Raw genomic sequence first — 19251 nt, 5'->3', positions numbered from 1 at the left:
AATTGGTAAATGCATTTTCAGCTTTAACCAAAATATATTACATTTCTATTATTTTTCTGCTGCCTTCATGAGACACATTCAATAGTAAAGAATCGTATTGCTAAGGCCGTAAGACTAGTGGCAGAGTAATTTAATTAAAATTACAAACTGATGGTAAATAAAAGACTGTGAGTCTGTGGAAATAATCAAACACAGCAATATGCACATTTAAATATCTTTGGTAGACAAACTTAAAATAAAAATTAAACCTAACTGGAACTAACTGGTACTCTCAAAATGTCAGGCCAAAAAGCCCTGAAAAGCTTTGAATCATATTTAGGGGTTGAAAATCCTAGAAAGGAACTTAGTGTTATGTAAACACATAGTTTAATGTACTGTAACTTGTGTGTCGCTTGTGTGCTTCATAAAACTAGAAACAGTATACAACAATATAATGATGGCACAGATGAAAACATCTACAGAGAGATCCTGATATGTGTGTCTCTGGTGGTAATTATCATGTGAACAAAAAGAAATGAAGCAATACAAATGACACTGATAAGCCAGCAGAAAAGTGTTTTGTTAACCTATAGAGCAACGTGATGGTTCAGAACCGCATTACAAATTCAGTAACCTTGGAATTCGCAAATTGCTTGACTGGCGTTGTGCCGGTTGCAAGCTGCAGGTCATACTATAAATCAGCTCCAATATACTGTGACTGACTAATTCTTCAGATCTGTTACTGATTGTGATGGACACTGCTTTAGCCAGTTCAGATTGTATGTTTAATTCAAAGCAATAGCAGACTGAAATGAATAAATGTTGTAGCTCAGAAGACAATCTGAATGGATAATGAATCACACTGTTATACAATAACTCGGCTGTGCCTGAACCAGTGATCTTCCTGCTCACTGTATAGCATCAGATTATTATTTTCTGTAAATTTCATCATTTTTATTGTTATTGTTTCATCCCATAAATGGTTTACCCTGTATTGTACCAAGAATACATTAAAGCAGTTTATTTTTATGTTTTGATTTGAATGAGTTTCACTGACAAGCCCATTAAAAAGAAAAAAAAAATCAACTAGAAATTATCTGTTTTTAGTACTTAAAAAAACTGGCATGAGACCATTTAATGTCCTTTCTCAACATTGTTACTGAACTATTTTTGAATAAGTTTAACCTACTGATGTGAAAGTGCCTGGTAAATGGCTTTTAACTAATATCTTAATGGATTTGAATAATCAATCTGAGTCTACAGATAGTAAGTAGAGTGATCACTGCAGAAATCATTGCAGTGCTAAGTCATTGCCACTAGTGGGCAGAAACACTCCTTTAATCAGAAATCTCCCAACAGATTTTCACATATGGCTCGTGTTCTGGCGAGGTGACTTCATATAAAGCAATTCATGTCAAAATATGTCAGAAAATATGTCAAAGATTACGTATTATCTATGTAAAGCCTCAAACTGTATAATTTTACCTCAGACGTTATAAGACATTGGATTTTTTTTGGAAGTTGGAAGTTTTTTTTGTTCAGAGATTAGACATTAAACAGACAATAAAAGTAAATAAAAGTCCAAAAGTAGAGGTGAGGGGGAAAGTAGGAGTAGAGTGAACACAACACTGTCAACACAAAATTATTCAGCCTTGGTTCAAACATGCTTTGGGAATGTCACAGTGTCATCTTGAATATAGAGTTTCAACAACTCCCTTTGCTCACAGCTCAGAGCAACACCGGTGCAACCGTCAGTGCTACAAAACAAATTAATTATATACTACATGCTATTATTCTAACTATGGGCTTTAATAATGAAAGAATATACATGCTTATTTTATTTAGGGTTTGGTTTTAAGCTGACATTTTCTTTTATTGTATAAGTACATAGCTGTAAAAAGACACCAGATATTTTATCACAGTTTGATAATGATGACAGAACTTGCTTATCATTTCTATCTTTAAGAATACATTATTATGATTATTTCAAATAAATTCTGTTTTTGAACTTTCTATTCATCAAAGAATGCTGAAAACTGTATTTCTGAATATTTCTATTTGTGTAACACTGAAGAGTGGAGTAATAGCTGAAAATCCAGCTTTGCCATCACAGGAATAATCACATTTCAAAATATATTAAAATAGACAACAGTTTTTTATTAGTGTACTGTAATCAAATAAATGCAGCCTTGGTGAGACTAAGAGACTTCTTTCAAAACTATTACAAATCTTACTGACCCCAAACTTGTGAATGGTGGTGTCTATAGACAGACTGAGCTAGTCTATGTCATAAAAAGGATTCAGGGGATCCTGGTGTGACCTGATGTTCACCTGCACTTCTAATGACTGTTATTGTCTTCTTACATCATTGACAAACTATTTTCCTGTTTGACTCTGTAAAGCTGCTTTGACACAACCAGTATTGTATAAAGCACTATACAAATAAAGGTGACTTGACTTAATACACATTGGATAAAAACTAGCAGGACCCCATCATGAGATGTCCATGTAGCCTCGTGGTTCTTGGAAAGGAACCCCATGTCCTCAGATGCCTCACTTTATATTCTGCATGAATGGAGCTCAGAGAAAAGCCATCAGCCAGACAAGCAGGTACACTTGAATAGGCAGTACATTTCAGGGTTATGCTGGGTTACTAGGACTAACAAACACCATGTATCCTACCAATTCCATCCACTTGGAAGCATATTAATGTGGTTCTACCCTGCTTACGTTAGTGGTACTGAGCTTGAAAAAAAACTTCATCATGGATCTCAGTAAGAGAGGGATGTTTAAGCTAAGAAAACAAACAAAAAAAAAGCTAGCGAGTCGGTTTTGGAAAATGCGATGTGCTTGTGTACCTATTTGTGGCCCTGCTATAATTAGCCTTCATGGCCACGCAAGCTGCAGACTGACTGGAAACTAGCAGAGACTTATGCCCCGGTGCACCACCCCAGGAGTCCAACAGCACAGAAAGAAAACACTGAGCTTAGAGCGCACCCCTGAGTGTCCAAGTAAAGACAAAAACGTATGAGGAATCTGCTGCTGGGATGCTGGCTGTGATGACAGAGGAGTCTTGCTGGTCTCCTTAACTTTCTAAGTTTGTGAAAACAAACTCTTTTGCGATTTCTTATTCACAGACTTTAGGATTATATGGATATAAGCAGCTGACTTTGAGTGAATGCATGTGTGGACACTTATAGACTAAGAAGATGAGTTCCAGAAGGCTGATGAACTATTCGCTCTCGTGTGATGGAAGGGGTTACTACGGTGGCAGTGATATCAGCTCTCAGAATAGAAGGGCTGGGTTAGGAGCTACCTGAGCAGTGTTCGATCTGAAAGCAGGTACAGGTTTCTGATTCCTGATGTAAAATACATTAAATGCATAACTGAAGGTAGCATTAAATGCTTAAACATCATGACTTTCTGTCCTAACAAAGCATACAGATGCATATTAAAGTTAAGGGCTGGCAATCAGAAGGTTTCTGGTTTGATCCCTGCAAGGAGTGAGTCATGAGCCATCACTATTGTGCCCTTGTATATAGCAACCCGGACTGTCCCTGTAATATGCAGATAAAAGCATCTGTTAAATGACTACTTTCTAAATATATATGTTTATAGTGATTGTTATAAATAATGCAATAGTGCTTAAACAACATCTAAATAGATAAGCCTACATAAACAGTAATGCATACTAAAAGCCATCATCTACCTCAGAGTATGAATGAATTCAACCTTACATGACGTTTAATTCTGAACAAACAAAATAAACAAAATGTTTACCTAAAATGCAGAGTGATTCAAGGATTCTGTTTCCTCACTGAGAGGCTTCACTGCCAATAGTTCAGAGCTCCACCACCTCAGAGTATGAATGAATTCAACCTTACATGACGTTTAATTCTGAACAAACAAAATAAACAAAAATGTTTACCTAAAATGCAGAGTGATTCAAGGATTCTGTTTCCTCACTGAGAGGCTTCACTGCTAATAGTTCAGAGCTCCACCACTGGTCTGTCTGACTCTTGAGAATCTTGTGTGAAGGTCATAATGTTATAAATAAGTCTGCACTGCCAGCCTCAATAAATGTCTTTTAATATTTACCAGTGCCCAACTTACTACAGCAGCAACGGTTTGCATTATATAACATATATTATAAGTTACTATGGAGATTTCACATTTTTGTTACATCTTTGGCAATTACAGAATTTCCAAATAGCCTATAAAGAACTTCATGTACTTTAATAAAATAGACCTGAGTGCTAGCGTTTCTGTGTGATTTTTGTCATCACTAAAGCAAACTTGTGCGCATGGCTTATAGATTCTTGTGCTTGCTTGATCTTTGCTTAGCTATACTGGCCATAGATTCTCTCAGTTCAAGCAATCCAGGTAAAAAGAACTAATCAACTTAACAGGTTGACATACTTACAGCCTTTCAGTAAAAGTATACACTAGCAGAAGCAGATGTGTACTTCAAATCCTAAAGTGCTAGATTTATTTTTTTGACCTGACAGTGTTTGTAATCTCAGCAGGGATGATGCATGGGTGTTTCTTCAATTTAAGGCACTTTTGTCTCTGTAGACTTTAAATAAAGTTCTCATACTAGTTTAATTTGTCCACTAACAATGATTAACAAATACATACATACACAGGAGAAATTAGTTTTGATTATTGATTTTTCATGAAAATGCTCACTAAATTTTAATTTACACCTTATCTTAAATGATTAATTGTTTAACAAAATAATGTAGTGAATATTATGATGCTGTAAATTTTACGTTAATTCACATAAATAATAAAAAATTACAGCTTGATCACAAATGTACAGTAAAAATATTTTGCTCATAAGTTATATTTATTTTAATTTTTATCACATTTAACATCACATTTAATTTGCTCCTCACTGACATATTTGTGTAGAATAAAATCTATAAAAATATTAGTAAGGCATTTCAACATGAATGACTGATGAAAATATGAAATGTTTGACTTCATATAACAAAAATAAAAGGGGACATAGAAATGGTGAAGTTGAAGAAACACCCAATTGTTTATTTTAATATTGTGTCTGACCTAGCTAATATAAACATTGTAAATCATATTTTGTATGAATACTAACAACAATGATGACAGTGATGTCAGTGCTCTGCTGAAGATAATGCAAATTATTAATACAAATTTAACCTCAGATGAATTATGATTTTTGCCTTCTTTTTAGGAGCAGTGTCATGGCCCAATTAACTGTGGAGATACAGCCAACATTTGAGACCACATTAAAATCCAAAGCTGTGTCTGAAGACACTGTGTGATCTCAGGTATCCCATCAAAGCAAGTGAATCCATTATGGAACATTATTAAAGTTGTCCAAACTTCCTGTTCACCAGTCTTTAATTTTAACGGTCACGTTTACAGGGTACCCAGTCCCTGAGGTGATATGGTACAAAGATGATATACAGCTGGACCGATACTGTGGCCTTCCCAAATATGAAATTTCACGTGATGACAAGACACACACACTCCAAATATACAAGTATGCTCTTTTCTGAGAAACATTTTTCCTTGTTTTGATTATTGTTTAGTGAACATTTAACTGTATGTATTTCTATCTTAGCTGTACTCTGGAGGATGCTGCAATTTACCAAGCATCAGCACAGAACAGTCGAGGAATCATGTCATGTTCAGGAGTGTTGGAGGTGGGAACAATTAGTGAGTACAAGAGTCATCAAAATTGCTTTGCAAAGCTTAAACAGCGAAACAAGAACCGCCGTCATGAACAGGAGGAGCCCCGCAATACAGGCAAAGAGAATGTCCCAGCAGCTCTCGAAAACAACAAGATGAGCAGTCCTGAAAGAGCCCAAAGGAAACGTAGGTCCCCCATGGAGACCAGAGGGGCTGTCAGCCCTTCAGAGGTGAAAGCCATGGAGGTGGATGCTCTCAGTCAAACACCTCCAGTTCAAGTGTCAGCAGCAGCATCTGTTCATGGAATCTCCAGCTCTGAAATTATCACAAACAGAGACAAAGACGGCCAGGGACTAACATATATCCATGATACTGTGCAGAATGCCTCCAGCAAACAGACTACTGAGCATTACATCAAGAAGAAGATCAAAATCCCAACCGATGCAACCGAGAGAATTAAGAAAAACAGACTGCCTGGAAGAAGGGAAGAGACGATGAATGAGAGTGGGGCTTCCATTGAGAAGATGGAAGTACAGAACACGGTCGCTCAGATCACCTCTGTGACTGAAGATGGAAACAAAATGGACACAACAGAAACAAACAAAAAAAAAAAAAAAAAAAAAAAAAAAAAAAAAAAAAAAAAAAAAGTGAAACTCTCAGTGAAAGCAAACAAAAGTGGCTCAAAAGAATCAAGGAGAGCTCATGGTGCTCAGATTGCCTCAGTGTATGAATCTAGAAACAAAATGGACATAACAGACACAAGAAAAAGTGAAAAACATCAGTAAACATGAACAAAAGTCCTTCAATATAATCAAAAAGAGCTCAGGGTGCTCAGATCACTTCAGCAACAGAATCTAGAAACAAAATGGATATAACAGACACAAAAATAAATGAAAAACAGTCAGTGAAAGCAAACAAAAGTCCCACAGAAGAATCAAAGAGAGCTCAGGGTGCTCATATTGCCTCGGCGACTGAATCAAGAAACAAAATGGACATAGTCACAAAAACGAATGAAAAACAGTCAGAAAGCAAAGGAAAGTTCCTCAGAATCAAAGAGAGTTCAAAAGCCTATTACAACGGAGAAATCACTGCCATTGAAGGTTTCCATGACAATCCAGACACTCAAAAAAAATTATATGTTGGCCTTACTTAACTTTATGTCAACAGGTTCCACGTAACGGAGTTAGGTTGCATTTAAGTATGAATATTGATTTTAATGAACTTAAGTTAATTACATAAAGTTAATACAATGTTGTTTAGTTGAATCAACTTAACATTCTTGACTTCGTTTTAATCTGTTAAGTTAATCAAGTTCAATTATTCTAAAATTAATATGGTCACATTCAATCAAAACAAATACAGTTTCATTGAGTTTATTCAATAAATACATTCAACTTTTTTTTTTTTACAACTTTTAGAAATTTTTCCAAGAATAATAATTTGTACAAAATCTAAAGACTGCCTTCACTTTTTTAAAATCGGTAATCTTATCTTATTACAAGAAAAGTGTAAAAAAAAAAAAGCATACTAATAAAAAATAAAAGCATGGATTTTAGGTAGGATTTACAAAATAGTCTTCTTTTGTAATGAAAATGCATCAATTATTCAAAGCAAGACCAACGTTGAAAGGAATGTAACATGTTCAGTACCGAAAAACAAATGTACTGCAACAGCCAACAGTACAACATTATTCGTAAAGGTCTGTAGCATCTGTATGACGACATAGATTCCCAGCGTGGTGTTGTGCGTCGAGGTTAGGGCTTCAACATGTTCAACATCCTAAAAATGTAAAAAAGAAACAATTACCAACAGATCAAGGGTCAAAGAAGTTGGTTTTGGAGAAACATACACTAGGTTTTAATGAAAAAGGTAAATAACCTACCATGTACTCCTTCACAAGGTTTGAGGGGTCTTCCTTCAGGCAGACAGCCAGGGCTTTCAGGATGCATTCACATTTTTTGCCAATGGAGACATTCTGAATATGTAAAATGAACAGCATTAGTTAGCACTTGACTTTTTAGACTTGTTACTGTACATCTAACATTTTAAGTAGTATTATACAGATCATCCCACTGTGTTGTTTCTACAAAACTTTCAATCCTGGGAACCAGTACAAGAAAACCCAACAAATGTTCCTAAATCAGAAACTTTGCTATGGGAAAGATACACAGTAATCTTGGATGTCAGAGTTGTTCCAATTGTAGGTGCAAAAACACAACTCTGCTGCTGAGAAATTTGATAAAGCTACAAACAAGCCCTGAAATTAAAACAGTATGAATTATGCACATATGAACATTTTAGCTTATGCTGTATATACTCCAGGCTTTAAAGGGATAATTCACCAAAATAAAATCATTATCAGTTGTTTTATCTTTTAGACTCCCTTACATAAAATGCTAAATTTGGTCAGTTTGTCTTGCTCATTTCTGATGATAAAATGACAGTCAAGGGTGAGTTTCTCTTCTGAAGCTTCAAAAGCATCAAACAATTACATGTTACATTTGAAGATTCAGAACAGGAATTCACCATTGACTTTTATTGTGTACACAAAAAAAAGCGCAGGACAAATTGGCCAAAATGCATAATTTTAGTTCAGGCAACAACAACAACAAAAAAAAAGATGTAAGAGGTTCAACGACATGAGGCTGAGTAAATGATGACCGAATTTTCATCTTTGGGTGAAATATTATTTTAACCTATTATGAATTATTGTCAGATTTAAAATGACAGTGAATTTAGATAACATACCTGAGCCATAACTGACAGGATGTATGTGATCTTCTGTGCGGCTGCTGCTCCTTTCTTTGGTTTGAGAAATTATCAAGCAGTCCCATATATTTGGAGACCAAAGGGATTGTTGTAATCCAACTGAATTTCACAGATACCTAATACAGTTTTAAAAGGACAAATCAGGTTGGCTGCTGATAAATTTGGGACAAACCTTAAAATAATATTATACACCAACAATCATAGTATTCCTTTACCAGCACTTACAGATTACATACAAAATTATTACAAATTAACACATATCTGAATTACATCTAAACTTCAATACATAATTTAGAATTACAAAAATATCTAAGTAATTCATCACAGCTGACATTACAAAGACTCAACGTTACCTCTTGCTCTGTAAAGAGTGCTGGATTTGATCTGGATGTGTGAGAGGAACCACAATCTCTGCACAGCCACATGTAGGACTATAAAACTCTGTGAGGTTGGAAAAAAAGGTGTGGGTCACCTAACAACAATAATAATAATAATAATAATAATAATAATAATAATACTAACAAACAAGCTTATTTAAGTGTCTTCATGAAAATCCCATACAAAACATGAGATTATGCGCGATTAACCATTCTAATAAAATGACAGCCTCAATATATATGCATAAAAAGTAAAATATCTCACCTGTGTTTCCACATAAAGAAAACATTCCTCGTTTGGCACTGTGATCTTCGTCTGATTCAAAAATGGCGCCGATCGCTGAAGAATGATCTTTGAATGTACTGTCCATCTGCGGTACTGCAGAAGCAACTCAACTCCATTTCATTCACTTTACTTAAGTGAACTGTGTAAATTTGAAATATGACTTTTTCTAATTTGGTCAACACAACTCTTTTAATTTTAATACACAAACGTAAGGGAATTATTTAATTTAAACATAGTTACATTATTTGGACCAACAGCAGCCACATTTCATTTTTTTTGAGTGCAGACAAGGTGGTTGAAAGCACAAAGCTAACTGAATCATCTGACAAAGGGACATCAAACATCCAACTTCAAGCTCTAGATACTATCCAGAACTGTAATCCAAGACTTATAGACAACAAGCTCATGGATTTTGATGACCATGGAAATAAAACTCCAGTAGGTACATGTGTGAGGATCTTTCCTCATTCCTGTGGTGGGAATGACGTCAATGTGGACACAAGGGTGAGGAATGCATCTGCATGCTCTCTTAGAAGCTTGGTGAGTGTTTCCTCATGCTTTGGCCATGATGTCATGTGAGCGTAATGTTCCCAGTGGTAGTGAGACCAGTACCCCCCCCTCAGTCACAATCATAAACTATAAATAGAGCGGCAAGGATGACTTTGATGATGTGACAAGACCCATCTTATATGACACAGAAGTAGGGTAACAGACAATGATAATATTCCCATTACGGACATTGTGGCTCCAGAGCACATGGAAGTATAGAGATCCTAAGATCCATCAAATGTGTTTGCTGTCCCTAATCACCTGTTGCTATGACGTTTTAAAAGTAGATACAAAATATAACTTTACTGTGTAAGCTGTAAGTTCTGTGGACAGACCAGCTGCTCTCCTTTTAATATCTCACATTCCCCTCTGATCTCATAAAACCTCAAAATACTCTCTAAATATGGGCAGTGCAACAGCTTCCCCAAGGCAATAGATGCTAAATAAGAAACAAAGATAGACCTAGTCAACTGAAAACAGGTGGCTTCTTATTCTAACTTGTAATCATATAATTCGTGAATTCACATTATTTAATATGGGGTCTGTCAAATAAAGTAATGTTGAATCCACTTATTTTCTCTTATCCTAGCGAAATGAGAGATAATCAAGTGATAATATTAACCGAGGTTCAGCTAACACAATGATCTTTGATTTTAGATTAATGACTGAGGTGCTAAGTGGCAGAATCTTCCTGCAGATTTACAGTGTTTAGGGATTTGGCATTAGTACAGTCCAGCTGAACCAGTATGTCTATAATAATATGTCTATAATTCCATGATTTTAGGCTGCAGGTGATACTCAAACTCAACCCACAGAGCCACCAATTTGTGGAGACATTCCTCCTTTTCAGAAGGAAGCGTCCATGGATTTAAAGCAGCAACCCTCATTGATGCATGAGGTCACTGCGAGTGTTACGGAAGCACTCAGTTCCTGCCACCTTGCATCACAGGGAAAGAAGCTGAGAACAGGTGATCAGTCTGTCGCATCAACAAAGAGCAGTACACTTGTCACTGAGCCGCCAAACACTCAACCGAGTGAGAAAATCTCCTCAGGTCATGTTTCACAGATGTTTCAAGGCGGCAGGGTTACAACAGCTGTGAGTTCCTCATTGGGAGATGACACATTAGATAACATGTTTGAGAAGGACAGCAAAGCTGAAAATCAACTAATCAAAGAGTCTGACAAACTCAAAGGTGAAACAAAACTTGCATCCACGGCTTTGAATAGTATGGAAGAAAATGAGATAAAAATCATCAACACAATTGTGCACGTATAGAACAGTATTTCTAAAGAAAAGTCAAAGGCAAATTCAAACCATTCCACAAATCAAGTCATTGTCACAGAACCTGAAATTCACATGACAAATTCACATGTGGTGCAACCACAGACCATGAATGACTCCTCAATCTCTAATGTTCAAATTAAAGATAATAAGGCCCAGGAGTGTCAGAACGCCTCTTTTGTAGCTACAGTCAATGTTGCTAAAATGGACATACAGGAACAATCTAATGTAACCATATCTGAACTACCCAAATCAACTTATCACAAGATGCAAAGTTACTCTAAAAAAATGCAATGTTCATTCTGGCCCCTCAACATTACTCTCCCAATATTCAAAAGTTTTACCCACAGAATTTACCATTCCTGCAATATATATTACAGATGTGGACAGCACATCTCACAATAGTGCAGAAACAGAACACACTGTAGATGCTGTTGAAATCAGAACTGAAACGAATGCAGTAACCTCTATTTTGACAAACAGCAACACTGTCAGTCAAATAGGTAATATATCTGATTGCACAGACACCACGAACAAAACCACAGCTGTTTTGGAATCTGAAGGTCTGTGTGATGAAAAGTTTGACCTTTCCCTGCATTCACAACCCTCTGAAGTCAACAAGCCTGATCAACAGCCACTAAGTCAAGAAAACCTGATTCAAGGACCTGAATCATCAAGTCATTGTGTCACTGAGAATGTTGCATCAGACGTAATTAGATTAAAAAAGGTCACTATGCAACATCACAATGCTGACAAAAGTATAAAGAAAAATGAAGCTGACTTAACTGAAATTAGTCATCTTACAAAAACAGATCTTAATCTGAAAACATCAAAACAATTGAAGTTGGCTGCATTGAACCTTGAGAGGTCAAATCAAAGCTCCACCAAAGCCAAGATAAATGCTGCACCACATATAAATGTGAATGACTGTGAGGAAGTAAATTCTGCAGTGATACATCACGCTACCTAAGGTAACAGTTCCACCGAAGACTACAGACCAGGTCTTCAACTCCACTGCTGCCCACAGTGAGCTTGCCACAAGGACCGATCAAAAGAATACATTCCCCATGACTAAAATAGAGAAGAGTGAAACTGGAATTGCTGCATGTCTGGAAGAAGCAAACAGAGATTCACTTCAGGGGGACAAATTATCTTTGAAAACACAACCTGCATCTCCATTACAATCAGTCAGTAACTCACCATTGAAGACATCATTGGAAACACACTCCCCTCATCTTACCCGGAGGATTGTCCAGGCTGATCTCCCCAAACCTACAGGGAATGAGAATGTTAAGCCCAAATCAACAGAGAAAAACTAAGAAAACCAATTCAAAGGTAAAGACAGCAAGGAATTGACACTGAGCACACAATTATAGCAGTTATTTTCAGTTAATAACATAGACTAGTGGTTTACAATTGACAGAAAAGCGGTGTGCTTGATCTGTTACGCCCCGTCTAGGGGTAGAGCGCAACATGAAAATTTTTTTTTTTTTTAAAAACAAGCGTGACCAATCAACTTCTTTTTGTTAATATTTATCTGGGAGTTCACTTTCAGGAGCCGACAGTGCTAAAATAATAAACAAAACGTTCTTAATATTAAACCCTCTAAATTACCTATCCGAAGTAAAGAAACTAAAATAAAATACAATTCTCTAACCGAACTACCTAATCCAAAAACACAGATCCAAACGTTACAAAAACAAAAGATGGCGTCTGACTCCTTACTTTCCCAATAACTATGTACAATATTCACAATAAATATTTACAAAGAAACATCAAGTTCAGAGGGAGAATCCAGAATCAAAATCGTACAACAGGCAAGGGTCGGGTAAACCAGATTACCGTTACACAAACAATGAATATCCAGACAATCTCTCTAAGCATACAAATGGGGGTAAAACAGCACAAGCACTGCACCAACAAACAGCATGGTTCACAAAATGCCCCCCCTGAAGGAAATGCTGTCATCTCTTTTAAGGGAGAGAAGACCAATCAGAGGACGACATCAATGAGTCTGCAGGAACCAATCAGCAGCAACCTGGGCAGACACACACAAACCAGCAGAACAAAACACAACAAAACTATAGGGTCGTAACACCCCCACACATAAGAGTAAACATGGTTTACATAGTTTACAATTAACACCTAGACAGAGAATCTGCTATCACGTTGTCAGCACCCTTCTTGTAATTAATTTGCAGATTAAAGCTCTGACAGACAAGTGACCAACGCACGAGTCTCTGGTTTTGGTTACACATTCTTTGGAGGAAAACGAGAGGATTATGGTCAGTGTATACAGCAATGGGTTGTGGACTAGAACCAATATATACTTCAAAATGTTGTAGAGCCAATAAAAGAGCTAGGGCTTCCTTTTCAATAGTACTATAGTTTACTTGATGACGGTTAAACTTTTTAGAGTAGTAACATACGGGATGGTCGACTCCTTGGTCATCTTGTAATAGGACCGCACCCGCACCGTTTCCACTTCAAGTTTGAAGGGTTGACTGAAGTCAGGAGCAGCTAGAACAGGAGAACTACATAACAGACTCTTCAAAGAGACAAATGCACACTGACAGTTATCATTCCACTTGAAATTGACATCTTTGCGAAGGATATCTGTGAGGGGTTTCACAACAACAGAGAAATTCTTACAGAAGCTCTGGTAGTAACCGGCCATCCCAAGAAATCGTCCAAGATCTCTTTTTGATTTAGGCAAAGGAAAATCAACAATGGCTTGCACCTTGGCTTCCACAGGGCGAACAGTACCATGACCAACTTCTTTGCCTAAGTAAGTGATGGTTGCATGACAAAACTCACATTTTGCTAGATTAAGTGTTAGATTAGCATCTCAAAATCTGGTAAACACTTCTTCTAGAGTTTTCAAATGATCATTCCAAGTATTCGAGTAGCAGACCACATCATCCAAGTATGCTTCACAGTTCTGTACATTAGCCAAGATGCGATTCATTAGCCGTTGAAAGGTTGCTGGTGCGTTTCTGAGCCCAAAAGCTAAGATCTTATATTGAAGGAAAGCATCTGGGGTAGCAAATGCTGAAATCTCCGAAGCATGCTCAGTCAGCGGCACCTGCCAATAACCCTTAAGTAGATCTAGCTTGGTTACGAACTTAGCGCTGCCAATTCGATCAATGCAATCATCCATCCTGGGAAGAGGGTAGGAATCTGCCTTGGTTAGTTGATTAACCTTTCGGTAATCAGTACAAAAACGTGAGGTTCCATCAGCTTTTGGGACCAACACACACGGAGAACACCAAGGACTAGAACTGGGTACCGCCAAATCATTTTCAACCAAATACTGAGTTTCTTTCTTCATGATTTCACGTCTCACAGGGTTTACACGGTAAGCATTCTGTTTAACAGGTCGATGGTCACCAACATCAATATCATGCATTAGCACATGAGTCACTGTAGGTACATCTGAGAAAAGCGATGAATACTTATCAACTGTACAATTTCACTTTGAGCTGATCTAGATAAATGAGAAAACTTAGAACTGAGAGTTACTAAAGCTTCAGAATTTTGAAGACGTGCACCAGAAAGACATGCACTTCCCAACCGAAGATCATCCATACTGGGAGAATAATCAGAGGGAGCTGCATTTACAGAGGCCACTACAACGGGAGTCACAGAAGTTACAGGAACACTGATAAGAGTTTTTAGCATGAGAACGAGAAATATACAGCTTGAGCATGTTTATGTGACAAACACGAGTCTTTCTTTTCCGCTCCTGGGTCTGTACTACATAATCAGTATCACTCAACTTTGCTTCAATCACATATGGCCCGGTGAACTTCGCTTGTAGTGCAGAGCCAGGGATAATTCAGCCGGAGCGAAACCAAGGGATTCCTGAGTGGTGTTGCGAACAGCGAACAACAGAAGAGGAATCTGCTCATCCCAATCTTTCTCATGTTGGAGACAGTAGGTTCTGATCATAGTCTTAAGAGTTTGGTGAAATCTTTCGAGGACACCCTGCGACTGTGGATGGTAAGCACTAGATGTACAGTGTTTAATACTCAACTCTTTCATTACCTTACGGAAAAGTCTTGACATAAAGTTGGATCCTTGATCGGATTGGATGAATTTCGGAAGACCAAATGTTGTACAGAACTTCACTATGGCTTTCACCATGGTCTTTAGTGAACGTAGAGGAATGGCTTCAGGGAACCTAGTAGCAGAACACATCAGCGTTAACAGATATGAGTGACCAGATTTAGTTCTTGGCAAAGGACCGACACAATCAATAACTAGTTTCTCAAATGGTTCACTCATTACAGGAATGGGTTTCAAGGGAGCTGGAGAAATAACCTGATTTGGTTTTCCAGCAACCTGACACTCATGACACGATCGACAATGCTGGGTAATGGCAGACTTCATTCCGGGCCAGAAGAAATTTTTAAGAAGATTATGGTAGGTCTTCTTAATACCCAAATGTCCGGACAGCTCATGGTCATGCCCCACACTCAGTACATGTTCTCGATATGACTTAGAACAAGTTCGTACGCTCTTAATACAGCCGCTTTAACCGAATCATAATTCATACTTTGTTCAAGTGTCAACTCCGAACATACCTCTTGCGCCTTCCCAACAAGTTTACACTGCAACAATAAAGGCCAAATATTTCTCTGCCACTTTAACGTGGCTGCAATGCGCTCAAACACAGTGAAATATGTGTCAACTTCACTTTCTCTAAACGTAGGGACTAATGAAATTTGTTTACTAATATTAACATCAGCGTCAGGACTTACCGTAGACACAGGCAACGTTGCAGGGTGAGGAGTAGAAGTGATTACCGGCGTCTGCACAGGAGTATTTCCCCGTAACACTGGAGATTGAAACTGCTTAGCCTGCCCAAACTTTAATTCAAGCTCCAGCTCTTTCAACCGCACGTCTCGCTGTGTCTCAAGCTCCACCGCTCGGACATGCAACAGCTGACTTTGGTATTGGCTTCGGCTTAGCTCCACTTCCAGTTCTTTCAACAAACCAGGACTTCAAGGTATCATCAGTATTTTGTGCCTCCATCAACTGTCTCTTGTCAAATGGGAAATCGAACTTAGGTTCCAGCTTCAAATTTTGTATAGGCCTACAAGCTTCCACATTTGTGTCTTCAGTGTCACCAACATTTGAATTTCATGAATGAATCCGAGAGATCAATCTCACTGTCGAATTTACGAGTCTGTGCACGAGTAACAACACATGAGTGAAATACGCTGGGAAATTTTTTAATTAACACATCATCCTGAGATACACTAGGGACGTCAGTAACTTCAGGAAGACAAACAACTTTACTTCCAGCCAAATCAGACTTGGATGCATTCTGAGCCTTCCTCTGACTTTTCCTCTGTAATGCAGGACAAGTAGCAATCAAATGTCCCCTTTCGTGACAATAAAAACATTCTCGCACCGTCAATGATAAATCAGTTGTGTGATTATCTGGGGATACAGCATCTGCACTCTTAGAACTATAGTTGCGATTCACAACAGTGCGACGTGACAAACGTGGGGACTGAAAAGCAACCTTGTGTGTGAGCACAAATTCATCTGCAAAAACAGCAGCTTCAGTTAAGGATGACACTTTTTGTTCGTTGAGACGAATTACCACCTTTTCTGAAATGCAGTTTTTGAACTCTTCCATCAAAATTAGTTCCTTTACCTGCTCAAAAGTAGTGACTTTGCTCACTACACACCATTTCTCAAACAATGTAGTCTTCTCACGTGCAAACTCCACAAATGGTTGACTGGGGTTTTTCCAAATGAGCCCTAAATTTTTGACGGTACGCTTCCGGAACAAGTTCGTACGCTCTTAATACAGCCGCTTTAACCGAATCATAATTCATACTTTGTTCAAGTGTCAACTCCGAACATACCTCTTGCGCCTTCCCAACAAGTTTACACTGCAACAATAAAGGCCAAATATTTCTCGGCCACTTTAACGTGGCTGCAATGCGCTCGAACACAGTGAAATATATGTCAACTTCACTTTCTCTAAACGTAGGGACTAATGAAATTTGTTTACTAATATTAACATCAGCGTCAGGACTTACCGTAGACACAGGCAACGTTGCAGGGTGAGGAGTAGAAGTGATTACCGGCGTCTGCACAGGAGTATTTCCCCGTAACACTGGAGATTGAAACTGCTTAGCCTGCCCAAACTTTAATTCGAGCTCCAGCTCTTTCAACCGGATGTCTCGCTGTGTCTCAAGCTCCACCGCTCGGACATGCAACAGCTGACTTTGGTATTAGCTTCGGCTTAGCTCCACTTCCAGTTCTTTCAACTGGATGGCCAGTAAGGGGTTTTTTTACTAATATTAACATCAGCGTCAGGACTTACCGTAGACACAGGCAATGTTGCAGGGTGAGGAGTAGAAGTGATTACCGGCGTCTGCACAGGAGTATTTCCCCGTAACACTGGAGATTGAAACTACGGTGCCAAAATAATAAACAAAACGTTCTTAATATTAAACCCTCTAAATTACCTATCCGAAGTAAAGAAACTAAAATAAAATACAATTCTCTAACCTAACTACCTAATTCAAAAACACAGATCCAAACATTACAAAAACAAAAGATGGCGTCTGACTCCTTACTTTCCCAATAACTATGTACAATATTCACAATAAATATTTACAAAGAAACATCAAGTTCAGAGGGAGAATCCAGAATCAAAATCATACAACAGGTAAGGGTCGGGTAAGCCAGATTACCGTTGCACAAACAATGAATATCCAGACAATCTCTCTAAGCATACAAATGGGGGTAAAACAGCACAAGCACTGCACCAACAAACAGCATGGTTCATAAAATGGCCACCGCCACCACCACACCCCCCCTTGAAGGAAATGATGTCATCTCTTTTAAGGGAGAGAAGACCAATCAGAGGACGACATCAATGAGTCTGCAGGAACCAATCAGCAGCAACCTGGACAGACGCACACAAACCAGCAGAGCAAAACACACCAAAACTATAGGGTCGTAACAGATCATAGAACAATAACATGTGTAACATCAATTAGCATTCATACATTAGGACACTTTTATTGCGTTTTATGCATTACCTAGGAATCAAACTCATGGCCTTGGTGATGCTAGTACCCTTTGCCTTTGGAAACTGTGTACTCTTTGTTTGCCCTCTTTATCCCCTTTTCTCTCTCTCCCTCCCTTTCACCTACCTGCAGTTCCTCAGGTTATCCGTAAAATCCGACCAGAGGTGTTTGATGCTTCTGGACATCTGAAATTCTGGTGTCAGTTTTTCAACATAGTAAGTGACTCAACAATAAAATGGTACAAGGATGAAGTGGAGATCGCTGAGATAAAGAGAAGGTACACACGCAATCTTTTGAGTTCTCTTTCAAAGGTTCACTCAACGCCGCGTAGCTATGACGCAATGGGAATGCCACTTGGGTGTGCCAATTGTCTGAAGCCTGTATGGAATCATGCCAATTCATTGGCTGATGGTGCGGGCGCCACCCTGACGTCACTACGTCACCCACTCTCATACTAGCGACCGCGCCATCTGCTACTCAAATTGTCTTCCTTCAGAAATGGTCGTTTAGCCCTTCAGAAGCAATATATCTGGCCTGTGTTTCGGCTTATTTCTTTGAGTTTCTCTTTTGCACTTCAGTGACTGCATTCAGTGGAACCTCGTTTCTCCTTGCGGTGAAGTGCTATAGAGTTTCGTCGCTGCCAGTCGCTGTGCCGAGACTGTTCTCACCCCTTAGAAGAGTGTTCTCACCCCTTCTCAGCCAACCATTTTCTTAGGGGTCCAGGCCCGTTTGGCTCGTGCTCGGATTTCTAGTATCAAAACGTGTTTGGCCCGCTTCAAGCTAGGCCATCATGTTTCAGTGAGCACATGTCTCAGACTCCTGGGTCTTATGGCAGCGGCCTCTTCTGTGTTGCCCCTGGGGCTGCTTCATATGAGGCCATTTCTGTGGTGGATGAAGTTCATCCTTCGTGGCTGGCCATCTACCTACTAAGAGTGTCGCGCATTTGTTTTCACGCCCTCGCGACATGGCGGGACCCTCTCTTTCTTCAGCAGGGAGTCAAGATGGTTGCTGTTTGCTGTCACCAAATGATTACGACGGATGACTCCCTAACTGGTTAGGGCGCGGTCTTCGAGGGCAGACCGGCTTCTGATGTCTGGATGGGAGAGTTTCTCTCGTGGCACATAAACAACCTAGAGCTGTGAGCCGTCTTCCTGGCCCTGGTGCATTTCCTCCCAATTATGACGGGTTGCCATGTGATCATCAGAACGGACAACATGGTGGTAGTGTCTAACATAAACCGCCAGGTACAGGCATGCGCGCTGCCTCCTTCTTTGGGCT

The 19251-nt window shown here is 38.7% G+C and overlaps 1 protein-coding gene, 1 long non-coding RNA gene and 1 pseudogene across 4 annotated transcripts; 2 read left to right on the top strand and 1 right to left on the bottom strand.

The window, feature by feature from the left end:
- Positions 1-2920: 2920 nt before the first annotated feature.
- Positions 2921-6248, top strand: LOC107700355 (alpha-protein kinase 3-like; the record flags this gene model as incomplete). Its single annotated transcript, XM_016501984.1, has 3 exons — positions 2921-3321; positions 5192-5503; positions 5585-6248. A coding segment is annotated over exon 3 (606 nt), but the record flags the coding sequence as incomplete, so codon positions are not given.
- A 4-nt stretch (positions 6249-6252) lies between these two features.
- Positions 6253-19251, top strand: part of LOC107700420 (uncharacterized) — a 17342-nt pseudogene continuing 4343 nt past the window's right edge.
- Positions 8734-13091, bottom strand: LOC107700422 (uncharacterized). Of its 3 annotated transcripts, none has more exons than XR_001635545.1 (3): positions 12758-13091; positions 9064-12187; positions 8734-8862 (listed from the first exon to the last, which is right to left on the bottom strand). It is a non-coding gene; the product is annotated as an uncharacterized LOC107700422 (long non-coding RNA). The 3 variants fall into 3 exon arrangements; XR_001635544.1 differs by lacking the exon at positions 12758-13091 and having other exon boundaries at positions 9064-12024; positions 12116-12169; XR_001635543.1 differs by lacking the exon at positions 12758-13091 and having other exon boundaries at positions 8744-8862; positions 9064-9177; positions 11882-11957.

The sequence above is a fragment of the Sinocyclocheilus anshuiensis genome, unplaced genomic scaffold, assembly GCF_001515605.1.
Source record: "Sinocyclocheilus anshuiensis isolate Anshui unplaced genomic scaffold, SAMN03320099.WGS_v1.1 scaffold154, whole genome shotgun sequence".
Lineage (NCBI taxonomy): Eukaryota > Metazoa > Chordata > Actinopteri > Cypriniformes > Cyprinidae > Sinocyclocheilus > Sinocyclocheilus anshuiensis.
This window is presented reverse-complemented; position numbering and strand designations above follow the sequence as displayed.